General features: G+C 41.1%; 1 protein-coding gene across 2 annotated transcripts; it reads left to right on the top strand.

Moving 5' to 3' along the window:
* The first annotated feature begins 998 nt into the window (after positions 1-998).
* Positions 999-11717, top strand: LOC120683369 (endoribonuclease Dicer homolog 4-like). 2 transcript variants are annotated; one of them, XM_039965448.1, is made up of 16 exons: positions 999-1133; positions 2589-2650; positions 2771-2931; positions 3036-3242; positions 3322-3587; positions 3667-3941; positions 4026-4450; positions 4798-4898; positions 5825-6036; positions 6142-6351; positions 7864-8322; positions 8420-8692; positions 9431-9760; positions 9908-10259; positions 10782-10896; positions 11363-11531. In XM_039965448.1, the coding sequence occupies exons 2-16, from the start codon at positions 2600-2602 to the stop codon at positions 11529-11531; spliced, it is 3606 nt and encodes a 1201-aa protein (XP_039821382.1). In that variant the 5' UTR covers positions 999-1133; positions 2589-2599. The 2 variants fall into 2 exon arrangements, with proteins under 2 accessions (XP_039821382.1, XP_039821381.1); XM_039965447.1 differs by having other exon boundaries at positions 1045-1133; positions 2458-2650; positions 11363-11717.
* Positions 11718-13523: the final 1806 nt, after the last annotated feature.

Below are 13523 nucleotides of genomic sequence, written 5' to 3'. Positions count from 1 at the left end.
CTCTGCCACAGAGGGCTCCCCAGTCGCCGACCCCACCGAGTACCGGAGTCTTGCCGGCGCCCTTCAGTACCTCACGCTGACTCAGCCTGATCTCGCATATGCAGTGCAGCAAGTCTGCCTGTTCATGCACGATCCGCGCGAGCCCCACCTTGCGCTTGTCAAGCACATCCTCCGGTACGTGAAGGGTACTCTTTCGGCCGGTCTCCACATTGGCACTGGACCGGTAGACAGACTGGTCGCCTACTCTGACGCTGACTGGGCGGGCTGCCCAGACTCCCGTCGCTCTACATCAGGTTTCTGTCTTCTTGGAAGACAACCTGGTGTCCTGGTCGTCCAAACGGCAAACCACGGTATCCCGGTCCAATGCGGAGGCCGAGTACCGGGCGGTTGCTCACGTTGTCGCCGAGTGCTGCTGGTTGCGGCAACTTCTTCAGGAGCTCCACATCCCGCTGAAGGTTGCTACAGTTGTCTACTGCGACAATGTTAGCGCTGTCTACATGACAGCCAACCCGGTCCACCACCGTCGTACCAAGCACATCGAGATCGACATCCACTTCGTCCGCGAGAAGGTGGCTCTTGGCGAAGTTCGTGTTCTTCATGTGCCGTCATAGTATCAGTTCGCGGATATTATGATGAAGGGGTTACCTGTTCAGCTGTTTCAGGATTTCAGGTCCATTCTTTGCGTCCGACTGCCTGACGCTTCGACTGCGGGCGGGTATTAGGCATTGTATAGGCCTGTGTATTTGTATAGGCCCATATTGGGCGTGCCGGCCCATATTGGGCGTGTACTTCTTGTACTCCAAGCCATTGGCACTATATGAAAGGTCCCCCCCTCCCGATTAGGGTGTGTGGTGTTTGCCCAACTCTCTACCTCTCTACAGCTGGTATGCATCTTTTCTTAACTTCGGATGTGTTGTTCAAGAAGGGTAGGTTATCTGCATATGTCATGTAGCATAGCCTGTACTGGATGGATGCATTTTAGAGTGACAGTTTATTGGCAACAAATATAAATTCAAAACATGACAAGACTTGTTTTTAGGTGCTGATGCTGATTCAGTTGATCTAGAGACGCTGGAGGAACCTTTCTTCTCAAAAAAATTTGCAGTCCTTATTGACGTCCTGTCAAGATACAGGTAAGCCTGATCATCTGTGCTACTATCATTTTTTAGAAACATATCTTTGATTTCCAATCATGTACCTTAAGGCAATATAAGCTATAATTCTGCTGGGTGCCTGACTTTGATCTCTCTGACACTACATTCTTTCAAGCAAATATGTTATCAGCTATGTATATAATCAGAAAATGTCCACCTTTGCCTTACTTTAAAAACACATTACTGTATAAACTAAAGGTAATGGTCTAATAGCCTGCCGGCATTCATTAATTTTAGTCATCTGACATTACTACACAAACAAGTGGCTAGAAATTTTATAGGATAGACTGAGCCTAAAAATGACTAAAATATGTCTTCAAGTTGGACTTAAAACTCTCCCTTGAAGTTGAGGGTAACTCAGCTTCATAGGCATCCACTGAAGATTTTTGGAGCCTGTCTTATTACTATGGTAAACAGCAAGTTACAATGTATGTGAACAAGTATGAAGGTATTCCGAATGGAAAGGGTGTTGGTTGATCTCAAATTATCAAATACTAATAGAAAGTGCGTATCAGGGTATAATATTTTCACAATTGAAAGGGATACAACTTATTTCTGGGGTTTCATATTGAAGATGGTGCCGACAACCTGGTAACTAAGTTCACTTTGAATTACCAGAAAGACTGTTTATGCGATGAATTTGGAAACAACTACTAACACACCTTCATTGAAAGCAAATATGGCTCAGGAATAATAGATTGATTATGGAGAGACAAAGCTCGTGTACATATGTAGGCAAGGATGGCCTAGGGTTTAGGAAAGAATACCTAACCAATGGAGATCCTTGCCTAATCCATATCCAACTCTACATCCCCTGAAGGGGGAGGCGCACGGCCAGGGGGCCCGCGCTGCCTGCTACCCACGACCTGCCTAAAGTACTCGCTAACATTCATTAGCTGAAAGCATGGCACAACTTGGAGGGAGTCAGGATAACTAGGGTTTGTAACTATTTACACAATGTGCGAACTCTGCTCAGGTATGACAAATCCATATAATAACTGGATATGCACCTGCCAGAGGGAAGCCCAATCCTCTGTTTTTTTCCTTGGGACCTATCGTTGCTAAAAAAAACAGCCTTTATCCCATTCGTAACTGCTGGTACAGCCACTTTGAGACTTACTCGCTTGATAAATGTGTATAATACTCGAGTAGATGTACTGAACCAAGGATGTACATGCTGCTTTCTGGTTTGTTCAAATAATATTCCATTGCTTTGCAGTTCGACCTAAATGTGTCGAAAAGCCAACTGAAAACGAAGCAATTTCAACATCTTAGCTTTTTCTTTCGTTTCTTCAACAAGCAGGCTAGAGGAAAACATGAAGTGTATTGTTTTTGTGAAAAGAATAATTGTCGCAAGAGTAGTTGCACATATTCTCCAAAATCTGAAGTGCCTTGATTTTTGGAAATGTGAGTTTCTTGTGGGATGCCACTCAGGATTGGAGAACATGTCAAGGAACAAGATGGGTTCTATCATTGAAAAGTTCTCTTCGGGTGAGGTATAGTCTGAAGTTGTCCCGTTCTTAATAGATCTTGTTAGTTTTTTATTATCTCTGCCAGCACCAGTATTTATGTTTATGCTTCTTGTGTTACAGCCCCTTTTCTTTACTTTTTTGCAGGTCAACCTTTTGGTCGCTACTAATGTAGGTGAGGAGGGACTTGACATTCAGACTTGCTGCCTTGTTGTGCGGTTTGATCTCCCAGAAACTGTTTCTAGCTTTATCCAGTCAAGGGGACGTGCCCGGATGAATAAATCTAAATACATTTTCCTCCTGGAGAGGTCTGGCTAATTTGCACTAATCTATCGTAATTCTTAACATTTCCTTGAATTTAGTTCAATATTTTCATTCTAGAACTTGAAGGTCTCCATTTCTCATGTACCAGGGGAAATCAGTCTCATGAGAAGTTGGTTGGTGATTATATTACTGGTGAAAGCATTATGGATAAAGAGATTAATTGGAGATCGTCAAATGATATGTTCGATTGCCTTGAGGAGAATATATATCGAGTGAACGACACTGGTGCTTCCATTAGCACGGCTTACAGTGTGTCTCTATTACATTGCTATTGTGACAACCTTCCTAGAGATATGTATGCAAGGACCGATAATTATTCTACCCATTGTGTCATGTAACACTTTGCTAGAAAAATTTGACACCCCTTGTTGCAGGTTTTTTATTCCTTCCCCAGCATTCTTCTATGTTGATGATGTTGAAGGAGTAGTATGCAGACTAATTCTTCCACCAAATGCTGCTTTTCGTCAAGTGAACAGTCAACCCTGTCCGTCAAAAGATGAAGCTAAGAGAGATGCATGCTTGAAAGCATGCATAAGACTTCACGAACTGGGTGCTTTGACAGATTTTCTTCTGCCAGGCCAAGGCTCTAGAAAGACTAAGGTGTCAACAATAGATATTTCTGAAATCAACAAAGCTGAGGGTATGGTCATGGTCCATTATTCAGAATATAATGTGGGAAACATTGGAAATTTGGGTTAACCATTTTTTCCATGTTTCAGATGAAAGTTTTAGGGAAGAGCTTCATGAGATGTTGATTCCTGCGATTCTAAGACCTTCAAGATACAAACTGGACTGCTCGTTGAACTTGCATTTCTACTACATAGAGTTTATTCCCAAACCAGCAGATAGACAATATCAGATGTTTGGTCTTTTTGTGATCGATGCCCTTCCGAAGGAAGCTGAAAAGTTGGACGTTGAATTGCATCTTGCTCATGCCAGGATTGTGAAAGCAGGAATTGAATATTTGGGAATGATTACATTTAACAAAGAAGAGGCACTGTCTTTCATATCTTTTCAAATGTTAATACACAAATTTTCATGGGACATTGCTTCACATGTCTATGGTTTTGTTTTCCAGATGATGCTTGCACGCAATTTCCAAGAAATGTGTTTGAAGGTTCTCCTGGACAGATCTGAGTTCACCTCATCTTATGTTATGTTGGGAAATGATGCTGCATTGCAAATGGATTCAACATTTTACTTGTTGCTTCCCATCAAGCAGAAATTCTATGGTGATAAGTTTATGATTGATTGGCCAGCAGTGAAGCGGTGTTTATCATCACCTGTATTCCAAGATCCAAGGGGTTTGTCTCTGCATGACTCATATTTGCCAAATGAGTCTCTGAAGCTTCTTGATGGAACATACAGTAAAGCTGATGTGATTGGCAGTTTGGTCTTCACTCCCCACACCAAACTGTTTTTCTTCGTTGATGTCATTCTAGATGAAGTAAATGCTAAAAGTGAATTCAATGGTGCAACTTATGCAGAATATTTTAAGGAAGGGTAATAAGCTGAATTATTTCCTGAATTATTTCTTACACACCCATTCATAGTCTAATTTTATTTCTTTACAAAATATTCATATAACATATTAAGCACCCATCAGGGCAAATATACATCACTAAGCTCTAAAATTTCGAGTTATGTGTACCATTTAAGAAGTATGAGTAGAAATGCGTGTGTAGATTTATTTAATAATTTATCCATACTTCTAGAATTGTATACTAGTCATGTATCTACTTTGATCCTATACTAGTCATGTATCTTTACTTCTGCATCATTTCTGGCCCCCCAAAATAAAATGATGCATCTGTCAACTGCTTCATAATGTTATGCCTTATTTAAACCAGGTGTCATATCGAGCTATCCCATCCTGAACAGCCATTTTTGAAAGCTAAACAACTCTTCAATCTGCGCAATCTGCTGCATAACCGACAACTAGAGAGCACAGGTTAGTCTATTGCTCTTTCAAAACAGCCACTGTTGTTTGATATCATCACTGTTTGACCACGGTACTCGTGTTCAACTTGTCTGAAGGTGAAATATTAGTTATTGCAGTCTGCAATTTAAGTTCCGATATTTAAGAACATTTGTGTCATATGTGGCCTTTTTCTTTAAAAGCTCTGATACTTTTAATGCCATGTTTCACATTGATCGTCTATGTATCTGATGATCTCCCTTTACTTAATATTATTGTGAGTAACAGCCAACTTATGGCATAGATGATTATCAATGTCCACTGTCCTGACGTCAACATTGATGTCTCTAAGCTGGACGGCTGCAGAGACATGATAAAAATGCTAAAATAATGATGACTGCAGAGAAATGATAAAAGTGCTAAAATGCAGTTGCCAGCCAGCCAGGCAAAAGTATATTAAGGTTGTTATATGGCCACTTCTGCAGTTTGAGCCTAATAGGGTTTTCCTTTCAAATCCAAGAATGAACAAGAACACAGTTACTTTGTGGTTATCGGTGTTGGAACGAGCCAAATTCAGTATTGCCACTGACAGGTCATTCCATCATTGAGCAAGTCCTGGTACCAAAAGATCTCATCCATTTGATTCTCAACTCATGGATGGCTCATGTTGAGTTATACATGTATTGGAAGAAGTTCCTTCAACCATTTATTTTTATTTCAAAATTCTCAAACTGCTCGTTGATTTCAATCAAAGTCATGAACTGTATGTGAATGTATTTGATCTAGTAATTTTTCCTGCTTTTATGGCTTTTAAGCAATGAGATGACTGTTATGTACCCAAGCCGTGACTTGTTCCTATTAGAATATTGATGAATACTGCTATTCTTTGATTGTTCTGAGCCTGCTAGGCTGGTACAGTACTTGTGATATTTATTTTTTCCTTTACTATTTCTTATAAGAATCTGAGGGTCATGAATTGATGGAGCACTTTGTGAAGTTACCTCCAGAGCTATGCTCTTTGAAGATAACTGGGTTTTCAAAATATATGGGTAGTTCTTTGTCCTTGCTGCCATCTTTAATGTGTCGCTTGGAGAATTTGTTGGTGGCTATTGAGTTGAAGGATCTCATGCTATCTTATTTCCCAGAGGCTTCTCAAATTAGTGCTTCCGGGGTAAGTCATACTTATAACTTTGCAATAATGTTGACGATGAAACTGCTAGTTTGATTTTGCTATCTATGCTGGAAATAATTGTGATTTATGACAAATAAATTACAGATCCTTGAAGCGCTGACTACTGAGAGGTGTTTGGAGAGGATCTCATTGGAGCGCTTTGAAGTCCTAGGCGATGCTTTCTTGAAGTATGTAGTTGGGCGCCATAGCTTTATTTCGTACGAAGGACTTGATGAAGGCCAGTTGACTAGGAGACGTTCTGATATAGTGAATAATTCAAATTTATACGACTTATCAATTAGAAGAAATTTGCAGGTGAGTTCATTGTACTAATATCCCAATATTTATTTTATTTTAACTTTATATGTTTGTAGCAGTTATTTCAACTTATCTTATTATGGAACATATCAGATGTACTCTTCCTTGTGCTGCTGACAGGGTAGAACCTCAAGCACCAGAGGGCAAAAGTTTAAATCATGATTTTGTTTCCATTCAAGACTACTTATATACAAATTCACCTTGTAACTTAGGACTTAATGTTGCATTTTTTCCTGTCATATTCTACATAAAAAATGCAATATGCAACCCTTTTTTTTGTCTCTCGAACGAGCAGGATAGCTGCATGGTTTACTATATAGAAGAATAGTATAAGTAATACCAAACATTCCACACAAAACAAGTTAGAACATATGCACTACTAATTGAGAATGAAAAGAAAAAAAAAGGCCTTAAAGCACTTTGTCTATCATACTAACAGCCACTGGAAGCCTGGAACTCCTTTGCCCTACAGTACCCCACAAATAGGCACCGGCCCTGTACACATGTAGAGAGGCACCATTAAACATGGGTTCACTGTGGTGTTTCCATAATTCCCAAGAACCAGAATTCAATGAACTACTTGCCCCTGTTTAAGTCCTTAGCTCCACAAAGGCGAAAGCTTGATTGTGTCAGCCTATGGCGCCACCATGTGCAAGCCAACCTATTGGAGAATACTGAACCAGACGTACCTGGAGACCACACAAGAAACGAGGTGTTGCATTGATCCAGCAGCCTTATCACACAGAGAGCAGTGGGTGTTTACCTATCTATCAGCTATCCTGCATCAGTTGATAATTGCCAAAAGTGGGTGTTTAGCTAATCTATCAGCTATCCAGCATCAGTTGATAATAGCCGCCAATACATGAAAAACTTACGCAGTGGTGCTCACAATTCCCAAACCCGTTCCAAGGGGTAAACCTGACAACAGTACCAATGAAGAAATAATTATAGGACGACTTAGGTTTATATCTCAGATTCAGTGAGCTTCCAAACATGCTGATCCTGTACTTTGTTGAAAAGTGATATCATCCATCATCAAATCCCAAATATGGAGACACTCAACAGTTGCTTGTACCATCAAAGCCCCCTTATATTGGCGATCCGTCATTGATTGCTCAGCCCTTGTGCAACTTAGCTTTGATGTGCATTATGTTGGTTTTTTCTTAGTTAGTCCCTCCATTTTTCAGTAATAAGTTAAGACAATGTAATCAGTTCTTTTTTAGATAATTAGCTTGACCTAAACATCATATATTTATAACCAGAGGTAATACCTGCTAATGCTGTTGAACATGTTTGTTTCTGTTTCTGATATATTCTATCATCATCTCTTGTTAATGTTATAGTTACCTGTCTTCAAATATTTAAGTAGGAAATCACCGGTCCTCTCTTTTGTGTACGAGTTTTTTACATCCACCATAAGTGACAGTAATTTAAGTTTACTATAAAGTTATGCCATGATATTCTGCACTGTGTTGCACAAAATCTAAAGCGTCTTATTGCAAACTTTAGGTATACATACGGGATCAACAGTTTGAACCTACTCAGTTCTTTGCACTGGGAAGGCCATGTAAAGTTGTTTGCAATCCTGAAACAGAAGCGAGTTTACACCCGAAGAATATCGACCCCGATAAACAAGAAAACTGTAACTTGAGGTGTACAAAGTCACATCATTGGTTGCATAGGAAGACAATTGCAGATGTTGTTGAATCACTTCTTGGAGCATTTATTGTCGAGAGTGGATTCAAAGCTGCATTTGCATTTCTACATTGGATAGGAATAAAAGTTAACTTTAAAGATTCAGATCTCTATACAGTATTAGATGCAAGTTCTGCCAATTTGTCTCTCATGAATTACATCAACATTTCTGAGCTTGAAGAATTGATAGGTTACAAATTCAAGCACAAGGGTCTGCTTATCCAAGCATTTGTACACCCTTCATTCAATAAGCATTCTGGAGGATGCTACCAGGTCTGACCTTCCTTTTTCCTTTTGTCTCATTGTCAATGAAAAATTCTGATAGTGAAAAATCCGCTGACTTGAACTTATTCATTACATTTCTAATCAGAGGATGGAGTTCCTTGGTGATGCTGTTTTGGAATATTTGATGACCTCGTACCTCTACTCAGCTTACCCAGATCTCAAGCCTGGCCATATAACAGATCTGAAATCATTAGCTGTCAATAATAATTCATTTGCTTATGTAGCAATTAAGAAATCTATGCATAAGTATCTTATAAAGGATTCTAAATATCTTATGGCAGCGGTAAATAAATTTGAGAATTATGTTAATCTTTCAAATTCAGAGAAAGACTTTTCAGAAGAACCAGCATGTCCAAAGGTAAACGTTTTTCTTGATTTTTTTTTTGCTGCAAAACCTTTAGTTATCTTTCTATTAGTTAGAACGCCCCACCTAGCCAACCCGACCATAAAACCCAGGTGTTATAGTGGGAGGGGCGGGGGCCTTTATCCTTGGTCCAACATTCCCCCTACGGCGTGCGAGCCCGGCGTAGCCCGCAGCAGGTTCTAGTGCCCGGCGTAGCCCGCAGCAGGTATCAGCACACGAGAGGCGCATGGGAAATCGCGCAGTGGAAATGCGTGGCCGGGTGGGTTCCAACCCGGGACCTCGGCTCTGATACCAAGTTAGAACGCCCCACCTAGCCAACCCGACCATAAAACCCAGGTGTTATAGTGGGAGGGGCGGGGGCCTTTATTCTTGGTCCAACATATATAATTTGTGGATGACCCCTTTCTCCAAAGTATGTATTTCTTTACACTTCGTTCATTACCCTTTTTCTTCGTCTTGAGTTGAAAGAAAAAGCAATAAATGGTTAGTGCCAAAGGATAGTGCTTCTTGAATTATTCAATACAAGATTAGAGAGTAGGATTCAGAGGAATAGCTATTATAAGATAAACAGATGTGTATCAATTGCATATAATTGGAATCCTTGTAGAATTGTATATATTGAGCTCTTTTGTCCAGCTCATCTAAACCTTAGCACCTGAGTATAATTTATAGGTGAGAACATGATATTTTGTTTGTCCTCAACTCTTGTTTTATTTTGTTGTTACCATGCAGGTTCTTGGTGATATTGTTGAATCTTGTGTTGGTGCGGTGCTTTTAGATTCTGGCTTCAACCTGAACCATGTTTGGAAGCTAATGCTAATGCTTCTACAGCCTATATTGAGTTTCTGTGACATGCACATTAATCCTATGAGAGAACTCCATGAACTTTGTCAGTGTAATGGTTTTGAGTTAGGCCTTCCCAAACCTACAAAGGCTGATGGAGAGTTCCATGTCAAAGTAGAAGTTAACATAAATGGCAAGATGATTAGTTGTACAACAGCAAACCGGAATTCGAAAGATGCTAGAAAGTTGGCTGCACAAGATGCACTTTCTAAACTGAAGGTATATTTGTTTTGGCAATCTGCTGTGAAACAGAAATTGCATGTTTCTCTAGCACCATCATTTTCCATTGTTTTGCTTTATTTTATTACTTAGAAGGCATGCCAAAGCCAATTTAGTGGTGGCAATAATGAAAGCACTTTTATGCAGAATTATGGATACAAGCATAAAAGGAAATCATTGGAGGAAATTCTGCGTGTTGCCACAAAAAAAGAATCAGAACTAATAGGCTATGATGAAGAACCAATCAAAGTTGAAGATGACATATCTATAGAAACTAAGAATCTAAAGGAGAATGGAAAAATAGAGGGAAACATCTTTTTCCAAAATAATGAAGCATCTTCCATTGGGAGATATGAAACCTCCATTCAGAGTACAGGAGATGGCAAGGTTGACAAGAATGATGCTAATGATGGAAGGATGAATAAGTCCAATGTGGTTACACAGAATGGTTGTCTACTTAGAGGGGCAGCTGATAAAATAAATAACAAAGAGTACCACGGTATGCTGATTTCTAAACTTCAAATTTATTTCTTCTCTTGTAAATATGCTTGCCATCTAGAATTTTGAGTCGACCATGCAATGTATAAAGCACTCTTAAATTAATTGCATCTGTAAATTTACTGTACCAGTTGGTCAACAGTCCTCTATTGATATTTTATATCCTTATGAAATTAGATGTTTGTAGTGCTTGTCAAGCTCCGCAAGTATTTGCAATACAGTTTAGTATATGAAAAATGCTACAACAAAATTGTGCTTGGAAAAAGGGAAATTTCATATTTTGTACAGATCCATAGTGTACACTTCAATCAATCTATTGCATGGGACATGACTAATATACACACCTACACGCAAAGTGTACACTATATTTTAAAAACATTTTTGGTGAAAACTATCAAGATTATTATCTTCACCACATGATAAGCATCTATGTAGCCCTTTAGCAAGTGATATGATCATATTTTTGTTTTGATTAATTTTAGAGATAATTTCTCTATACTATTAAGCACCTTGGCATTGGCAGGTGATATGGTACACAAAACAGCAAGGTCATTCCTTTATGAACTATGTGCTGCAAACTATTGGAAACCTCCTGAATTTGAGTTATGCAAAGATGAAGGACCAAGCCACCTTCGAAAGTAAGCTCATCTGTACTTGCTGAATATCGTTGAGTGAGGAAATTTATTTTCTTGTATCGTTTACAATCAGAATTATGTCCTTGAAACTGGAATGATGTATTTGTTCTAGTATCATTAAAAGGTTTGTCTTCATACGAAGCCACTTATACACCTGCATACCACTTTAAGTGCCACGGAGTGGTAGTTACTAGGTACCTGTAAACTTGGTCAAAGTTAGAGAAGTTTACCTAGGATAAAGCTAAAATGATCTACATTTTAGAATGGGAGGCAGCCGTAGTTTTGAGCTATATTGCTTGCAGCCAAATATATTCACGTTTCATCCCTTGTCCCCTGATGTTTACTATTCCTTAGTTTTGGTGACCGCACATCATTCTACATATGGGAAATGATGTCAATGTCGAGTCACCAAGTCGACCCATGATACATCCTTACATACTGTTGTTTACTTGTGAAATGATGCTTTCAGGTTCACTTGTAAGGTCCTTGTTCAGATCATGGGACCTACAACAACTCTCTTGGAGTGCTTCAGCGATCCCAAGCTACAGAAGAAAGCAGCACAGGAGCATGCTGCCCAGGGGGCTCTGTGGTGCCTCAGGCAACTTGGATACCTACCAAAAGATGAAACTCGTGTATAGCAACATTTCAGATTTCGTGGTCTCCAGTTACATAGATAGGCCCCATATATATTTGTTAAGATATGCTTTGTAGACTCGGGAAACATGCGTTCCGTTGGGAGATGTATGTTTGACAAATGCACAGCTCTTGCATGCATCACATAAATATAAGATGCAATTGGTATTTTGTTCAATCAGTTTACGTTACACACTGTTGTGCTATGTTGCCCTGTGACCGGTTGGACCAGAATTTACCAGAGCGAAGAACATATACACAAGTGCATATTGTGTTTGATTGGGTGGCTTATAGGGTCTAGCCAGGTTTATACAGTGCAGCTTCAGTATGTTGGGTTGCCTGAGTCGGGCTTAGCTAATGCAAGTTGGCTGCTAGCCAGGCTTAGCTAGCACTTGAAAATCGGCCGTGCTAGCTTGGCCACGCTTGGACAAGCCTTTGCTGGCTCCAGTAGTGGTTGCCGTCACCACCGTACCTCCCTCGCACAAAGTGTCGGCACCTGGCACCAGCGACGTTGCAGCTGCTTGATCCGCCGGAGCGCCGTTCCCGAGTTCCACGGGCTCGTTGCATTGGCGACGTTCCGGTCGAAATCCAAGCCCGCGTTACCGCGGCAAGAAGAGCCCCCACCTCTTTGGAGTCTGGACGTGAGGCACCAGGAGAACAGGGATCAATCGGAGCAGAAGGAAGGTGCTGATGCTTGGGAATTTTGGGGGGCAGCATTAGGGTGGGATGCTACTCCTCGGTCTGCTCAGGTGAAGAAGAAGAGCAGAGGGAAGAGGAGATCAATTGCTGGCTTTGTGGGGAGCAGATGCCATCAAGAGCTCGAGAGAATGTCCCAGTATGGCGCCGGGGCTGCGAAAAGAACTAATGATGATGCAGCACTCCAGGCATTTGATGAACGATGTTATGGCTGGGAGGACGCTGCAGCAGCACTCAGATATGGTCATGTATGGCATGGTTAACTCACCATGCACAAGAGGCGACTATAAACAATGCAAGCCAATCAACCAAACACAGCTTCGCAGACCAGGCTAATTCTAGCATAGCAACCAAACATAAGCGTCAAGTACTGCTAGAGCCAGACAGACTAGCCATGGCTAATTTCTAGGAGAGCTTAAACTAATATCTCATTTAGATACAAGCGCTAATGGGTGAAAATGCTAAATTTAAGCACTAGTTCAAGCAAACGGAAGTGCTAATAAGGTGGACTAAACTATTTTAGCATGTGTATGAGTGCTAATACTATATGCTAAAGTTTAGCGTAACTTTAGCTACTCTAAATAAGCAAGGCAAATAATCACCACCTAAATGTCAGTAGAGGAACCCGTTCGGATCGTTTGCGCAAACAGTCCCTAATTCATTTTTGTGCTTTGAGCATCGCCAGCAAAGATCCCCAAATCACAGCCCTAATATAATCAATCTTTAGGGCTAGTCCCTATATCACAACTTCCACATAATGCTTCCAAGTCCAGCAAGGGCCCCCATATTTCAACCCCCACCCATTTTTCTTTTCAATTTCATTAAGAACAAAATTTAAATTAAAATTAAAAATCCTTATCTTCCTCCTCATGCAACTTACTCCTTGTCTTCCTTCTGATGCTATCGCCGCGCGCCGCCTCCCTTCTTTAGGCGGTCGAGACCAGCTGAGGCCGGCTCCGGCGGTGGCAGTGCCAGCGACAGATCTAGCCGAGCAAGGGAAGCGGCGGTGGCGGTGCACCTCGACAGGATCGGCGGCGAAAGAACGAAGCAGGCAGTGGTGGCGTTGTGCCTCGATGGGACTGGTGGCAGAAGCGAGCGACAGTGGCCCGAGCTCAGCTCGCGTGGCGATGGCGGGCAGAGGCCGAAGCTCAGTTCATGCGGCTGCTCAGGCGCGCGGCATGACGAGCGAAGGCGCACGACGAGGCAACACAGCCTGGGGGAGTTGAGTAGGGCCCACTAGAAATCCAGGGCTAGGCGTGGAAAGGGGAGATTTGGAGACGTCCCTAATTTGGAGGCACTAT

This window comes from Panicum virgatum, chromosome 7N (assembly GCF_016808335.1).
Source record: "Panicum virgatum strain AP13 chromosome 7N, P.virgatum_v5, whole genome shotgun sequence".
NCBI lineage: Eukaryota > Viridiplantae > Streptophyta > Magnoliopsida > Poales > Poaceae > Panicum > Panicum virgatum.
Note: the sequence above shows the minus strand (reverse complement) of the source record. Positions and strands in the feature narration are given on the sequence as shown.